The 12,779-nt window shown below is 42.5% G+C and overlaps 1 protein-coding gene across 1 annotated transcript; it reads left to right on the plus strand.

The window, feature by feature from the left end:
* Nucleotides 1–8,503: 8,503 nt before the first annotated feature.
* LOC142642742 (stress enhanced protein 1, chloroplastic-like) lies at nt 8,504–12,779 on the plus strand. Its single transcript, XM_075817158.1, has 4 exons — nt 8,504–8,644; nt 8,762–8,866; nt 11,149–11,324; nt 12,385–12,779. The coding sequence occupies exons 1-4, from the start codon at nt 8,599–8,601 to the stop codon at nt 12,487–12,489; spliced, it is 432 nt and encodes a 143-aa protein (XP_075673273.1). The 5' UTR covers nt 8,504–8,598; the 3' UTR covers nt 12,490–12,779.

Raw genomic sequence — 12,779 nt, forward strand, 5'->3', positions numbered from 1 at the left:
AGTTAACAGCTCCTGGTTCATCTGGGATGGTGACAGGAGAGGAGACACATTGTGAGGAGTTAGAGAAGTTTCCAATAGCCAATAACCCAGAGAGGTTCTTCCAAGTCGGCATACTTTTGCCACACCAAGAGAAGATCGAATTGTTAGAATTTCTGAAGGACAATATTGATGTTTTTGCGTGGGATCCTTACGAAGCCCCGGGCGTCGATCCGAACTTCATTTGTCATCATTTAAATGTCAACCCAGCCATTGTTCCGAGAAGGCAGCCACCTCGGCGTTCTTCCAGAGAACATTCCGAGGCTGTGAAGGAAGAGGTGCTTAAACTCAAAAGGGCTGGGGCTATCAAAGAAGTTTTCTACCCCGAATGGTTGGCCCATACAGTCGTTGTTAAAAAGAAGAATGGAACGTGGAGGGTATGTGTGGACTTTACTGATCTGAACAAGGCCTGTCCCAAAGATTCGTTCCCCATGCCGCGTATTGATCAACTGGTGGATGCCACTGTCGGACATCCTCGGATGAGTTTTTTGGACGCCTTCCAGGGTTACCACCAGATTCCCTTGGCATTGGAGGATCAAGAGAAGACTGCCTTCATTACTCCGACGGGGAATTATCATTATAAGGTCATGCCGTTTGGTTTGAAAAATGCTGGGGCTACTTACCAAAGAATGATGACCAGGATGTTCGAACAGCAATTGGGGAAGACTATTGAGGTGTATGTAGACGATATGGTGGTAAAGAGCAAAACGATACCTTCACACGTGAGAGACCTGGCTGACACCTTTCAGGTGTTAAGAAAGTACAAACTACGCCTTAACGCCTCAAAGTGCTCTTTTGGCGTGGGATCCGGAAAGTTTTTGGGATACATGATTACCCACAGAGGCATAGAGGTGAACCCAGCACAGGTCAAGGCTATTCAGAATTTGCAGCCGCCTCGAAACCCAAAAGAGATCCAGAAATTGACCGGAATGATTGCTGCATTGAATAGGTTTATCTCTCGGTCAGCTGACCGGTGCCGTCCTTTCTTCCAATTGTTGAATAAATGGAAAGGGTTCCAATGGACCGAGGACTGCGCGTTAGCTTTCCAACAACTCAAGCAATATCTTTCTCGGCCGCCCATTTTGTCTCGCCCCGAGGCGAAAGAGGTCTTGTTTGCTTATCTGGCAGTGGCTGTCCACGCGGTTAGCCTGGTCCTTATAAGGAATGAAAGCGGGGTGCAAAGACCGGTCTACTAAGTTAGTAAGTCTTTGAATGAGGCCGAGGTGCGCTATCTGCCCTTGGAAAAAGCGCTTCTGGCCGTAGTCCACGCCACGCGCAAACTTCCTCATTATTTTCAGTCTCACACTGTGGTGGTTCTGACCCAATTGCCTCTCAAAGCGGTGCTACGCAGCGCCGATTACTCTGGTAGGGTGGCAAAGTGGGGAACCATTTTAGGAGCTTTTGACGTTAAATACAAGCCTCGCACCTCGGTGAAAGGTCAGGTCCTCGCTGACTTGGTGGCAGAGTTTACTGAACCATTGCTAGAAGAAACTCTAAAAGAAGCACACATGGATGGAAAATCAGTTGGAGTGATCACGGCCGCAGTGCCCTCGGCTTGGAAAGTGTATGTGGATGGGGCTACTAATCAGAGAGGGTCTGGTGTTGGACTTGTTCTAATGTCTCTTGAAGGAATTGTCTTCGAAAAATCTTTAAGATTGGCCTTCTCGGCTACTAACAATGAGGCCGAGTATGAAGCAGTCTTAGTAGGCATGCAGATGGTACGTAGGATGGGTGGAAGGGAAATCCATGTGTTCTCGGACTCTCAGTTGGTGGTCGGCCAAGTCATGGGGACCATGGAGGCTAGAGACCCCAGAATGCAGGAATATTTGGCCCAGGTCAAACGTCAGCAAGCTGAATTTGACTCCTTTGCCTTAGCTCACATCTCTAGGAGTGGAAACACTCATGCAGATTCTTTGGCTACGTTGGCGACTTCCTCGGTTCAGGACTTGCCTAGAGTTATCCTTGTGGAGGATTTGTTGGAGCCAACTCTTACCCCCGTCAATGCGGCTCACATCCATCTAATAAGGCCTAGACCTAGTTGGATCGACCCGGTCATATCTTTTCTTAAGAACGACATCCTTCTTGAAGACAAGTCTGAAGCAGAGAAGGTGCGTCAGAAGGCGCCTCGTTTTTGGCTATCCGAGGATCAGAAACTGTACAAATGATCCTTCTCAGGACCGTACTTATTGTGCGTGCATCCTGAATCAACGGAAGCACTTCTCGAAGAACTGCATGAAGGGATTTGTGGAAGCCACACTGGGGGAAGGTCCTTAGCCCATAGGGCCCTGACTCAGGGTTATTGGTGGCCCAACATGCAGAGGGAGGCTCAGGACTATGCCAGAAAATGTGATAAATACTAGAGGTTTGCCCCTAATATTCATCAGCCTGGAGGGGTTCTTAACCCTCTCTCCAGTTCCTAGCCTTTTGCGCAGTGGGGATTGGACATAGTGGGGCCGTTTCTGAGAGCTGCAGGAAACAAAAGATGGCTTCTTGTGGGAACAGATTATTTCACTAAATGGGTTGAGGCCGAGCCCTTAGCAAATATTAGAGATGTTGATTCCAAAAAATTTATCTGGAAAAATATTGTCACCAGGTTCGGTATACCACACACACTTATCTCAGACAATGGCGTTCAATTTGACAGCAAGGCCTTTAGGCAATATTGTGGTGACATGGGTATCATAAATAGATACTCCACCCCAGCTTATCCTCAGGGAAATGGGCAAGCCGATGCCGTTAACAAAGTCATAGTCAGTGGGCTCAAGAAGAGGTTGGACGATGCGAAAGGCAGGTGGGTAGAGGAGCTTCCTCATGTTCTGTGGACGTACCGGACCACACCGCGTAGGTCCACGAGAGAAACGCCATTCTCTATGACTTATGGAGCCGAGGCGGTGATACCTCTGGAATCTGGTTTTCCCACCCTAAAGACGAGCTCTTTTAGCCCGGAGAATAACAATGGACTCTTGGAGAAAGGTCTTGATTTACTCGAGGAACAACGCGAGGCAGCTATGGTCCAAATGGCTTATTATCAACAGAAGTTAAAACGGGGATATGATGCCCACGTGAAGCTAAGACCACTTGCACCTGGTGATCTTGTACTAAGGAAAGTTGTAGGCACTTCTAAGAACCCAGCTTGGGGTAAGATAGGACCCAACTGGGAAGGCCCCTATCGCATTGTTTCAGTAGCAGGCATAGGGTCATATCGGCTAGCTGACCTAGATGAAAGAATTGTACCACGCCCATGGAATGTAAATAATCTTAGAAGGTATTATTATTAATAAAATGTGCCTTTGTCAAATAACATTTCAAAATTATGAGTATCTCTGACGCTTGCAGTTACTGTTCTTAAGAATCAAACAGAAACTTGGTTAAGTGCAGTCCTCGGACCACAAACCTTGTGGAAATTGATGTCTTGTCATTTGTTAAACAGAACCTTAGTTATGCCGGGTCCTCGGACCTCCTACTTTGGGGAAATTAACATTTGAAGTTACTGTTCTTAAGAATCAAACAGAAACTTGGTTAAGTGCAGTCCTCAGACCACAAACCTTGTGGAAATTGATGTCTTGTCATTTGTTAAACAGAACCTTAGTTATGCCGGGTCCTCGGACCTCCTACTTTGGAGAAATTAACATTTGAAGTTACTGTTCTTAAGAATCAAACAGAAACTTGGTTAAGTGCAGTCCTCGGACCACAAACCTTGTGGAAATTGATGTCTTGTCATTTGTTAAACAGAACCTTAGTTATGCCTGGTCCTCGGACCTCCTACTTTGGGGAAATTAACATTTGAAGTTACTATTCTTAAAAGTCAAACAGAAACTTGGTTAAGTGTGGTCCTCGGACCACAAGCTTTGTCACCATTCTTAATATTTTGTCACTGTTCTTATTCTTATCATCCGTTTTATGGGAATCATTATCTCACCATTTATTAATTTGGATCTCAAGCTCTTCATTTTTAAGTGTTAAGTAAAATTTTTGTAAGGAATGGTCCTTGGACCTTGCATCCTACTGAAAGCAATATGTTAGATTACAAAGGTTTAACTGTCATATGAGTTGTCTAAACTTAGACATTATTTGATGTCTGAATTAAGTTATGCGGCATTCTTGAAGTCATAGTTATTTGCATAGTGGAATTGTACTTATTTATGCTGTTTTCCCTTTAACTGTTTGATATTGAAAGTTCTCATGGCAAGCACAAAAAGAATAAAGTAAAACAAAGGCAACAACATTGAAAGCCAAATAAAAATGCATTTCATTAATTACATACAAGGAAGGGGAGTACAAAAAAATTCCTAGACTAGGCCCTAAATTAGAGTAGGGGGTCTTGAAGGGAGCTGCTGCCAGCCTCAATATCTTCAATTCTAGCTCAAAGGTTGACAAGGCTTGTTTCCTTTTGTCTGTTAAAGGAATGAGGGGCTCCACGCTCTGGATCTGCTCCTTCTCGGCACCAACGCACTCGTCCTTCTCTTTATGGGAACCTTCAGGTTCTGTAGGAGCAGGAACGAGCTCTTTCACCACAGGAGGAAGGGCATGAGAGGTAGCAACAGAAGGGTCTTCAATTTCCTGTATGTCTAGGGGAAGCCAGATGTTCTCGGGCTTCCTCAGCTCGGAAGCTTGAGGAACCCCTACTGCATTCATGGCCTCTCCCCAAACCTGCTTACAGTACTTTCGGCACAAGGCAGCAAAGGCCTCTATCAGCTCCTCCTGCGTTTTAGCCACCCCCTCCTGATAACTGGCCTTCTTCGCGGCCTCCAAGGTGTGCTGGTAGGCGTGAGCCTCTTCCTTTGCCAGCGTAAGCTCCTTTTCCAAGTCGGAGCGTGCCTGATAGACTTGAGCGAGCTCGTCATCCTTTTGACGGAGAAGCTTACGCTGCCTCTCCACTTGGGTTGCCATTGTCTTCAAGCTGGACTTGTCGCCGTCTCTCTCTCTTTTCAGGTCGGCCAGCTGTGAAGTGAGCTTCCCTTTCTCTGTCAGGGCTTGGTCCAGAGACCTTTCTGCCTCTTGTCTTAACTCCTGCTCCATCCCAGCTCGCTTTCGAGAATCCTCCACGATCTTCTCGGCCGCAAAAACCTCTTGGATGGACTGCAAAAATGTTGGGAGAGTCAATGCAGTAAAATGTTTATGAATAAATGCAGAATATAAGTGCGAGGTGGAACTTACCAGGGCTAAACCCCTTTTCAGTGAGAGGAACAGCTGCGGCTGGCCCATCTTTTCCAAGGATTCCATATCCTTGGGCAACAAAAGAGGGCGCTCCAACACCTCGGCTAGATGGTGGGCGTGGCCTTGTTGAACTGCCCTGATGCTGGAGTGGCAGGGAATAGGGGCGCCGTCCAGCCTCAAGTCAGGAGACCAGGTGGCTGGTGCTCGTCGCACCTTGGCCACATCCCTGATCTCCCCACTCTCAACTGAGCGGGCGCGTCCTTTGCCTTTGTCCGGCTTCTGTTGTTGGGCCAGCGGCGGTTGCTGTTTTAGTTTCTTTGCTTTCTCCCCGCCAGCCCCCTCGGCGTCCACCTTTCTCTTCTTCTTAGAGTCATCTGTGGGAGGTTTTTTCTTGGCTGGAAGAGAGGGTGATGGCAAAGCAGGGTGAGCTTGTGTCCCTTTCGCTCCTTTCTTTGCCATTCGGGCACCTCGATCGGTCATGAGATCTTTAAGCTTGTCCATTTCTTCTTCGGTTGAACTGTCGTCTGGACGCACTATCACTAGACCCGCGATCCCAGAGGCCTCGGCTTCTTCTTCCTCCTCGTCGGAGAGAATAACAAATGGGTTTCCGCGAGGTCATGGAGAGTCCTCAAGTTGGAAGTGTTCTATCTCCTCGTCCAAAGTGTTTGAAGAGGACACTCGCTCCTCTGGGACAGCAATGCCCTGAGAGTGCACGGCGAGGGGAATTGCCGCTATGGGCTGTGTGTACAAAATGGTGTGAGGGGCGTCAGGGAGATCGTGGTCGTCCAAAAAGTGGGGCCGGGCTACGTTTATCTTCTTTCACCTTCGGTCACCCGCAACTATGGCGTTTTCTATCTCCTGGAAGTCCGAAGAAATGGGATTGTACCCCAGAATCAGATGAGCAGCCCTGAGTTGTAGGTCCTCGCTAACAAACACCTCGGAGCGCAGTACTCGGTTGAGATCTGCAACGTTGCAGTGGCTTAAGCGTGGGTGCACGTGTTGCTTATCTGCAAAGAAAGACACCAAAGCAAACGAACATGGTCAGATTCACACAACATATAATAAACCTAAATAAACGTGAATACAAGTGAATACGCATTTTTTGTGAGTGTTAGAGGAATTTGTGCGGGGGGAGGTTAATCCTAAGGTGTCGCACCTGGATCTCCCCACTCAACTGGGCAGTGGAGGCCGTCGTGCCAGTTCCCAGAGACGATCAGGTAGTCATCCTTCATGCCTTTGTTGGATTTGGGCAGACAGGAGATTAGCCTAACGACGCTGGAGCGGGATTTAATGTAGTAACCTACGTTGGAGAGTTTATGGGACTTGTATAGAAAGACGACATCGTGCCAGGTGAGGTTTAGACCCATTTGCTCGTTTAGAGCATCGACGCTACCCAAAACTCTAAAAACGTTTGGGAGGCACTGATCGGGACACAACCTGTGGTTGCGAAGGTACTCCCTAGTTACAGGCTTCATTGGGAGGGTCATCCCACCCTCTACAAAGGCTATCATTGGGATGATAACCTCTCCCTCTTTTCTAGAGCTGGCCACGGCTTCCGCCGGGCAATATTTTAAACCTACATCGCCGGGAATGTGATACTTGGCTCTGAAGCCTTCCATTCCAGCAGCGGTATCAACTAGACACTTAAATTTTTCCATTAGAGAGGGACGAAAGACTAAACTCTAAAAGGGAAAAAGTCTACAAGTATAGCCGAGGACAAGATCCGAGGAGAAAAGGTTAAGAAAAGGAGAATAAAAAACTTACGAATCTCAAGTTGTGCAGAGTTCCACGGTTTTCTGCGGGTAAAGTATGTTTACTGATGTTTTGATGGGATTAGTCCCTGATGAATTAAATGAAGGCGCAGGTTCCCGAAGCGTCATGGTGTGCGGAAAGCGGTCTCGAAATTATATTTGTCCCGCCCAATTTTTTGTGAAATAACGAGGACCGTTGGATGCCCATCTCACTGTTGAACGTAGGGGACAAGGTGTAACTCATAGTAATAAATACGCGCGTTTTTGAAAATAAAACCGCCAAGTGGTGTCTTCTAGAACGCGAAACGGTTTCCACACGTGCAATCATTCACATAGTATGCAGAGTTAGTTCTCATCGGATCAAAACCCTAATTTTCTCCTCGGATGTTGAAAATTAGAGTTTTGAGGGGCTATTGTGGGGAGTAAAAGGACCCAAGTGAGCATATGGGCCATTGGGCTGTAACATAGAGGGCCGACCCGCTCCAGGATTAAACTCTATGATTTGGCCCATACGCCGAGGGTCCGAGGATACAGCCAAGGGAGAGTTTCACCTCGGACAGATCCAAGAGAACTCAAGATTTCATTATAAAGGTCAAGGCACAACTCTGGAAAGACTAATGGATAAAGGGGGACATCCTGAATCTTCTAGATGCACCAGTATTAAAGAAAATATCAAGAGTAAAGACTGCCACCTCCGCATTGAAGGCTCTGCACCTACCTCCCTGGCCGCATTAATGGGGAGGTGACCCCTGAACAGTGAGGAGGAAACTTCTAGTCACTGTTCAAAAAGGTATCAGGGAAGGAAGTATAAAATGGGGTAAAGGCCAAAGAAAAAAGGGCGGTAGCTAAGAAAGAAATTGAGAAATTGTAATCTTTAAGGAAGAAAGAGAAATACTAAAGAAGTAGTCCTCGGCTCGAGTCCGAGGAGATCCATTGCAATTATTGTTCGTTATTTACCTGTATTTGTTTATAAAAGCCTGTTATCGAGCTCCCAGTACTTCTAACCTAGATTTCAAGCCCACACTCTACAAATTTTATTGTTTAAGGCTCATTGGGCCTGAGCCCGTGATTGTCTTTGGGTCCAGGTGCAATTGTGCACTTACAATAGTAATATTTATGAGAAATGATATGTCCACAATATTTTTACAACAAATTCTAAGTGGCAGGTTGTTACTAGTTATTATTGTTGGGTTAAAAAAGTAATTTCAGCGCTAAATTCAAATTTGAACCAATAACAACTAACCACCTGTGATTTGTTGTGAAAATGTTGTGGACGTGACATTTCTCAATATTTATTTTATTGAGTAAAGTTGTAACTAAAGTTTGTCCAATTTATTATAGTTCAAAAAGTAGCATAATATAAATAAAATGACAAAATATAACTACAAAATTGATTATAACTCAAAATTATAACATTACTTAATATCTTTTTATTGGAGATGAATAAGCTCGTTGTTAAATTTTGTGCATAAATAAAACAATTTTGGTTCTCTCAAAAAAAAAAAAAACAATTTTGGTAAATGAGTACACGTGGGCACATCCCTAACTCCCAAAAATGTGAGGTCATCCTCAACATTAACTGTCCCATACCAAAATTCCAGTTATCTATAGACTTTCCTGTACACTCCACACTACACAGCTCCTCTCAGTCTCCATGGCCTTAGCTCAAATTTCCTCGTCTCTCTCCCTTTCGGTCCGCGGTACCCTCTCTCTCTCTCTCTCTCTCTCTCTCCCTCCCTCTCTCAATGAGTTTTACTTTCATTAACCTCGTACTTTGTTTTTTCATTATAATAATGAAGATGATGACTATGTTGCAGATGTATATGCTTTTAGCTCACCCAAAACCTCTTCTGCAACTCCTCGCCTTCCACTTTCCAAGCTTTCACCATGTGGGTCCGTTTTCGCCACTGGTTCTCCGCTTTGTAAGCATTCTAATTATATTTTCTATGCTTCTTGTTCGTTTCTTGTAGAAACTGCTACACAAATATGCAACTTAAAAATTAAAATGGGGCTGAAAGTATTGTTTTTTTTTTTTTAAATAAAGTAGAATGAATGCTACGATTTCCCATTATTCACGAAATTGTATGCTACCAAGGCTGTGCTGTGTCTGTGTGTGCGAGTTGTTGTTGATGGTACAATCTAGGAAGCATGGACATTTCATTTGGGATGCCATACCCGTGTGTGTCGTTCCCACCTTGTCATGTTATAAATTTTTAGAAATTGCTCATCTCGCTGTGTCATACTCTTATCCGTGTCCGTGGTTCCTAGAGTACAATTAGTTATTTGAAAAGAAGATTTTTTATTGCAATTTTTGTTACTACGAATTATGTAGTGAGCAGGTAACTGATTCCTGTGTCTATATTTACCTTCTTGAAAAGAAGTTGTAGTTAATGTTGGTGGTCTAGTAAACCATGGGAAGAAAGAAAACTTATAAAAGCATAATCAATAGTTCTCCTTGGATTAGGAGAAGTAATAGGCAACTGGGCTTTATTATAAAAAGCAGGATTTCTTAAATGGTTTGAAGAAGGCTTCTGTCTAGGAAAAAAAACGAAAGAGAAGAGAAGAGTGCTGCAAGCCGGAGAGGAAAAGAAAAAAAGTTGCAGTGCGTGTGTGTGTGAGAGAGAGCAAAGAAAAGCAATGAGTTTTTTCTTTAGTCATTGAGACACATGAAGAAGAAAAATTTGGGGTTTCTCTATGGCGAGGTTTTGAAATGTGGGGTTTTAGTGCTACGAAGAGTTGTTTTTATCCAGGGTGAGTGAAGGTCTTAAGGTTCTTATCATATCCTAGAGAGTGATATTATTGTATTTGATGTGAATCATATTCTAGTTGTCTTGCTAATCAAGGAAGTATTATGTTTTTTGTCCTTTCCATTCATTTTCTTGCCAAGTACTCCTTCTTTATGCTACCCCAGAATATCCGTTGAACAATCTCCACTAACTAACTGCAGTAGATGTTTCAATGCTACAGTAAAAACACCTTACGCAAGCAGGGCATAGCCTACGATGACTTCTAAAAGAGAAATTAACTAGGCTTTATCTTCATATTCCACTAGAAGAGCCTCTTGCTCAGACACATATGTAATAAGAAACTCCCGATTTTTTGAAGTAATTGTAAATCATGTTGGTGCCCAATGTACCTCATTATTAACAAGTCATGCTTAACATATCTCCCGGCTTATTTTTAGCTATACACCTAAATGCTTGGGGCCAAGCACACCTTCGCTTTGGGATTTTGTTATTGCCTTGGTCTATTTTTCCTTTTCTCTGTCTTTTGCCCGAGGTGGTTCATTCTTGTATACTTTTTGTGTACTTGGGTTACGTCCCCTTGCCTTCATTTTCTTTTTCCCTTTTCAGTTAAATTTACTTATAAAAGGTGTCCAGATATCTCTCTTTTTTTTTCTTTTTCTTTTATCATCTTAGCTAGATTGTGGTATTGATTTGTGGCTGTGATGGTACAGAGCATGTGCTCAATGATCAAAATCAAATTCTTTAGTGATTAACCTTATTGCTCTCACAACCATTTTAAAATAACCGTGTTAATGATGGTCTATTTATAGTTCTCACCTACCTATTTAGTATAACATGACTATAGGCATAACTTGTTTATTTTGAACAATTTCTCTAAGTCATTTTCTTTCTTAAAGATTTCACTATTGTTAGAAAATTTCTTATAATTTTGGTGATCATCTCACATTTGAACATATGAATGCAAATGTTTTGCCAGTATCCTATCTAAGGTACTTGTGTTGTGATAATGTGTTGCCAATTTCTTTGCTTACCCAGGATAACAATTGCCATGTTTGCTGGCAAAAAATGCAGTGATTCAGATGTGAGCTCGTGAGCTTTTAGTCTTGAATGCTTACCTGGCATGACACATACAGATGTTCTTTTTAATTTTTTTTTTTTTTAAATTTAAAATCATTTTTTCATTGCTCTGAAGTTCAAACTGCATATCTATCATCAAAATTCTTGTCTGGTCAATGTTCCCATTTTTCTTTTCTTTCTTTCTCTTTTTCTTTGCCTCAAATGGTCTGTCTTTTCTTTTCCTTATTTCCATCTTATTTATATATGGTCACTAAGAGAACATACTAAAAGAAAAGAGAATTTGAATTATTTGTAAAATGTAGTTTTAAATTTTCCTCAATATTCTTGGCAATCTAAGGATCACTTAATTGGTGAGAGCTTATGCTTGCTTTCATTTTTAGTGATACAGAGAACTTGTTACCAAAAGCAGCCTGCAGGCAAAGCAATGTCATTTTCCATAAGATGTGAACAAGGCACCCAGGACAACAGTTTGGATGTATGGCTAGGCCGATTTGCAATGATTGGCTTTGCAGTGGCTATTACTGTTGAGATAACAACAGGCAAGGGACTTTTGGAGGTATGTCACATGCTATGGGTTTTTAGATCCAAGCAAAAGCTATCTTTTAGTTTCAAGCATAGTTTTTTGTTTCAGCACTGGTTGCTTAAAACAACTTGCAGTTTTTTGCAAACCACAAATAACAAAAAAGAAAAAGAAAAAGGAATTATATTCATCAGGAAATTAAAACGAGTAAAATGTTCTATGACTATCTTTAATGATATCTGTGAATTATGTTAAAAAAGTTTACTGTATTTGTGTCGCTTATTTCATAAACTCATACAATTTAATGTTGCTTTAAAGTGTCAATAACTAATGTGAGACACTAAAGATGATCTTTAGCTCTATTAGAAGCATCATTTGTAAATTACTTGTTCAAATTTAAAGCTAGAGAAAATTATCTTGGTTTAATCAATTGAGTGAGGCCTCCTTAATCAAACAAACCTACCCCCCGGCCCTCTTCCCCTCCCCATTGTATATTTATAAACGCTCACAAACACCTCATCCCTCAAAAAGGAAGATATGTATGACATCACTGAAGGAAAGCATCTCATTAATGTGGATTGCCTTAGACATTCGATGATGTCTGAGCCAACTGTCCTATAGTCCAGTTTTCTACAGTCTTGGGAACCTTCAAGCCAGGGGCTTTGGTGTGGAGAATACTTGTTGAAACATAAGATACCTTTTGGGTGATTAGTAGTTTATTGTTTCCTGTTGAGCATTTGATGCCTGTTTCTATTGTTGGAAAGTCAAAAGTTGATGCCCACCAGGGGAATGCCACACACACACATACACATATATATTCTTGCCAAAAAGGGAATGGTATTTCTAATCCATCATAAGGTTCAAAATGGCGAGCATTTATAAATTCGCTTGTCATTTTTGGTTTCCTCTTAGCTTGGAAGTTGGGGCATGTCAAATCATTTTCATGGAATTCAAGTTTATTGGTTTCGATAGTTTTTTCTTGTTGACATGGAAACCCTCTACTCTTCCATCTCTGCACGCAACCAAATATTGCAAGAGCAACATTGTACTCATGAACAATTATTTAAAAAATGTTTGGTCATTTTAATTTTTGCAGAATTTTGGGCTCACAAGTCCCCTGCCTACAGTAGCCTTGGCAGTTACAGCATTGGTGGGCGTTTTAACAGCAGTTTTTATCTTCCAGTCTGCTTCAAAAGATTGATCACGTTTTAGGTCACTTCAAGTTTGTAAAGTTCGTAATTCTGAAAAATCTACTGGATTATTTTTTGTCCATTTGTTAGTAATTTTGTATCAATGCCAACATTAGCATCAATATGCCAAGAGCCTTGTAATTCAATTCCATTACCTGATTCTCCCATAAAGGAAAACATTGGTTCAAATCCCCCTCCCCCACTTATTGTAACCAAAAAGCATTGACATTAAGATTTGAGAATGTACCGGATATGGAAACTTCAATATATGTAAAGGCTTTTCTCTGTGGAGTTACTTTCA

The sequence above is a fragment of the Castanea sativa genome, chromosome 7 (genome assembly GCF_040712315.1).
Source record: "Castanea sativa cultivar Marrone di Chiusa Pesio chromosome 7, ASM4071231v1".
NCBI lineage: Eukaryota > Viridiplantae > Streptophyta > Magnoliopsida > Fagales > Fagaceae > Castanea > Castanea sativa.

What these genes read in the sequence shown, in the direction of transcription:
- LOC142642742 (XM_075817158.1), top strand. Translation starts at nt 8,599, where the DNA reads ATGGCCTTAGCTCAAATTTCCTCGTCTCTCTCCCTTTCGGTCCGCG. An exon ending in TCTCTCCCTTTCGGTCCGCG is followed by an intron (nt 8,645 to 8,761) that starts GTACCCTCTCTC and finishes ACTATGTTGCAG; the next exon opens with ATGTATATGCTTTTAGCTCA. An exon ending in CAGGCAAGGGACTTTTGGAG is followed by an intron (nt 11,325 to 12,384) that starts GTATGTCACATG and finishes TAATTTTTGCAG; the next exon opens with AATTTTGGGCTCACAAGTCC.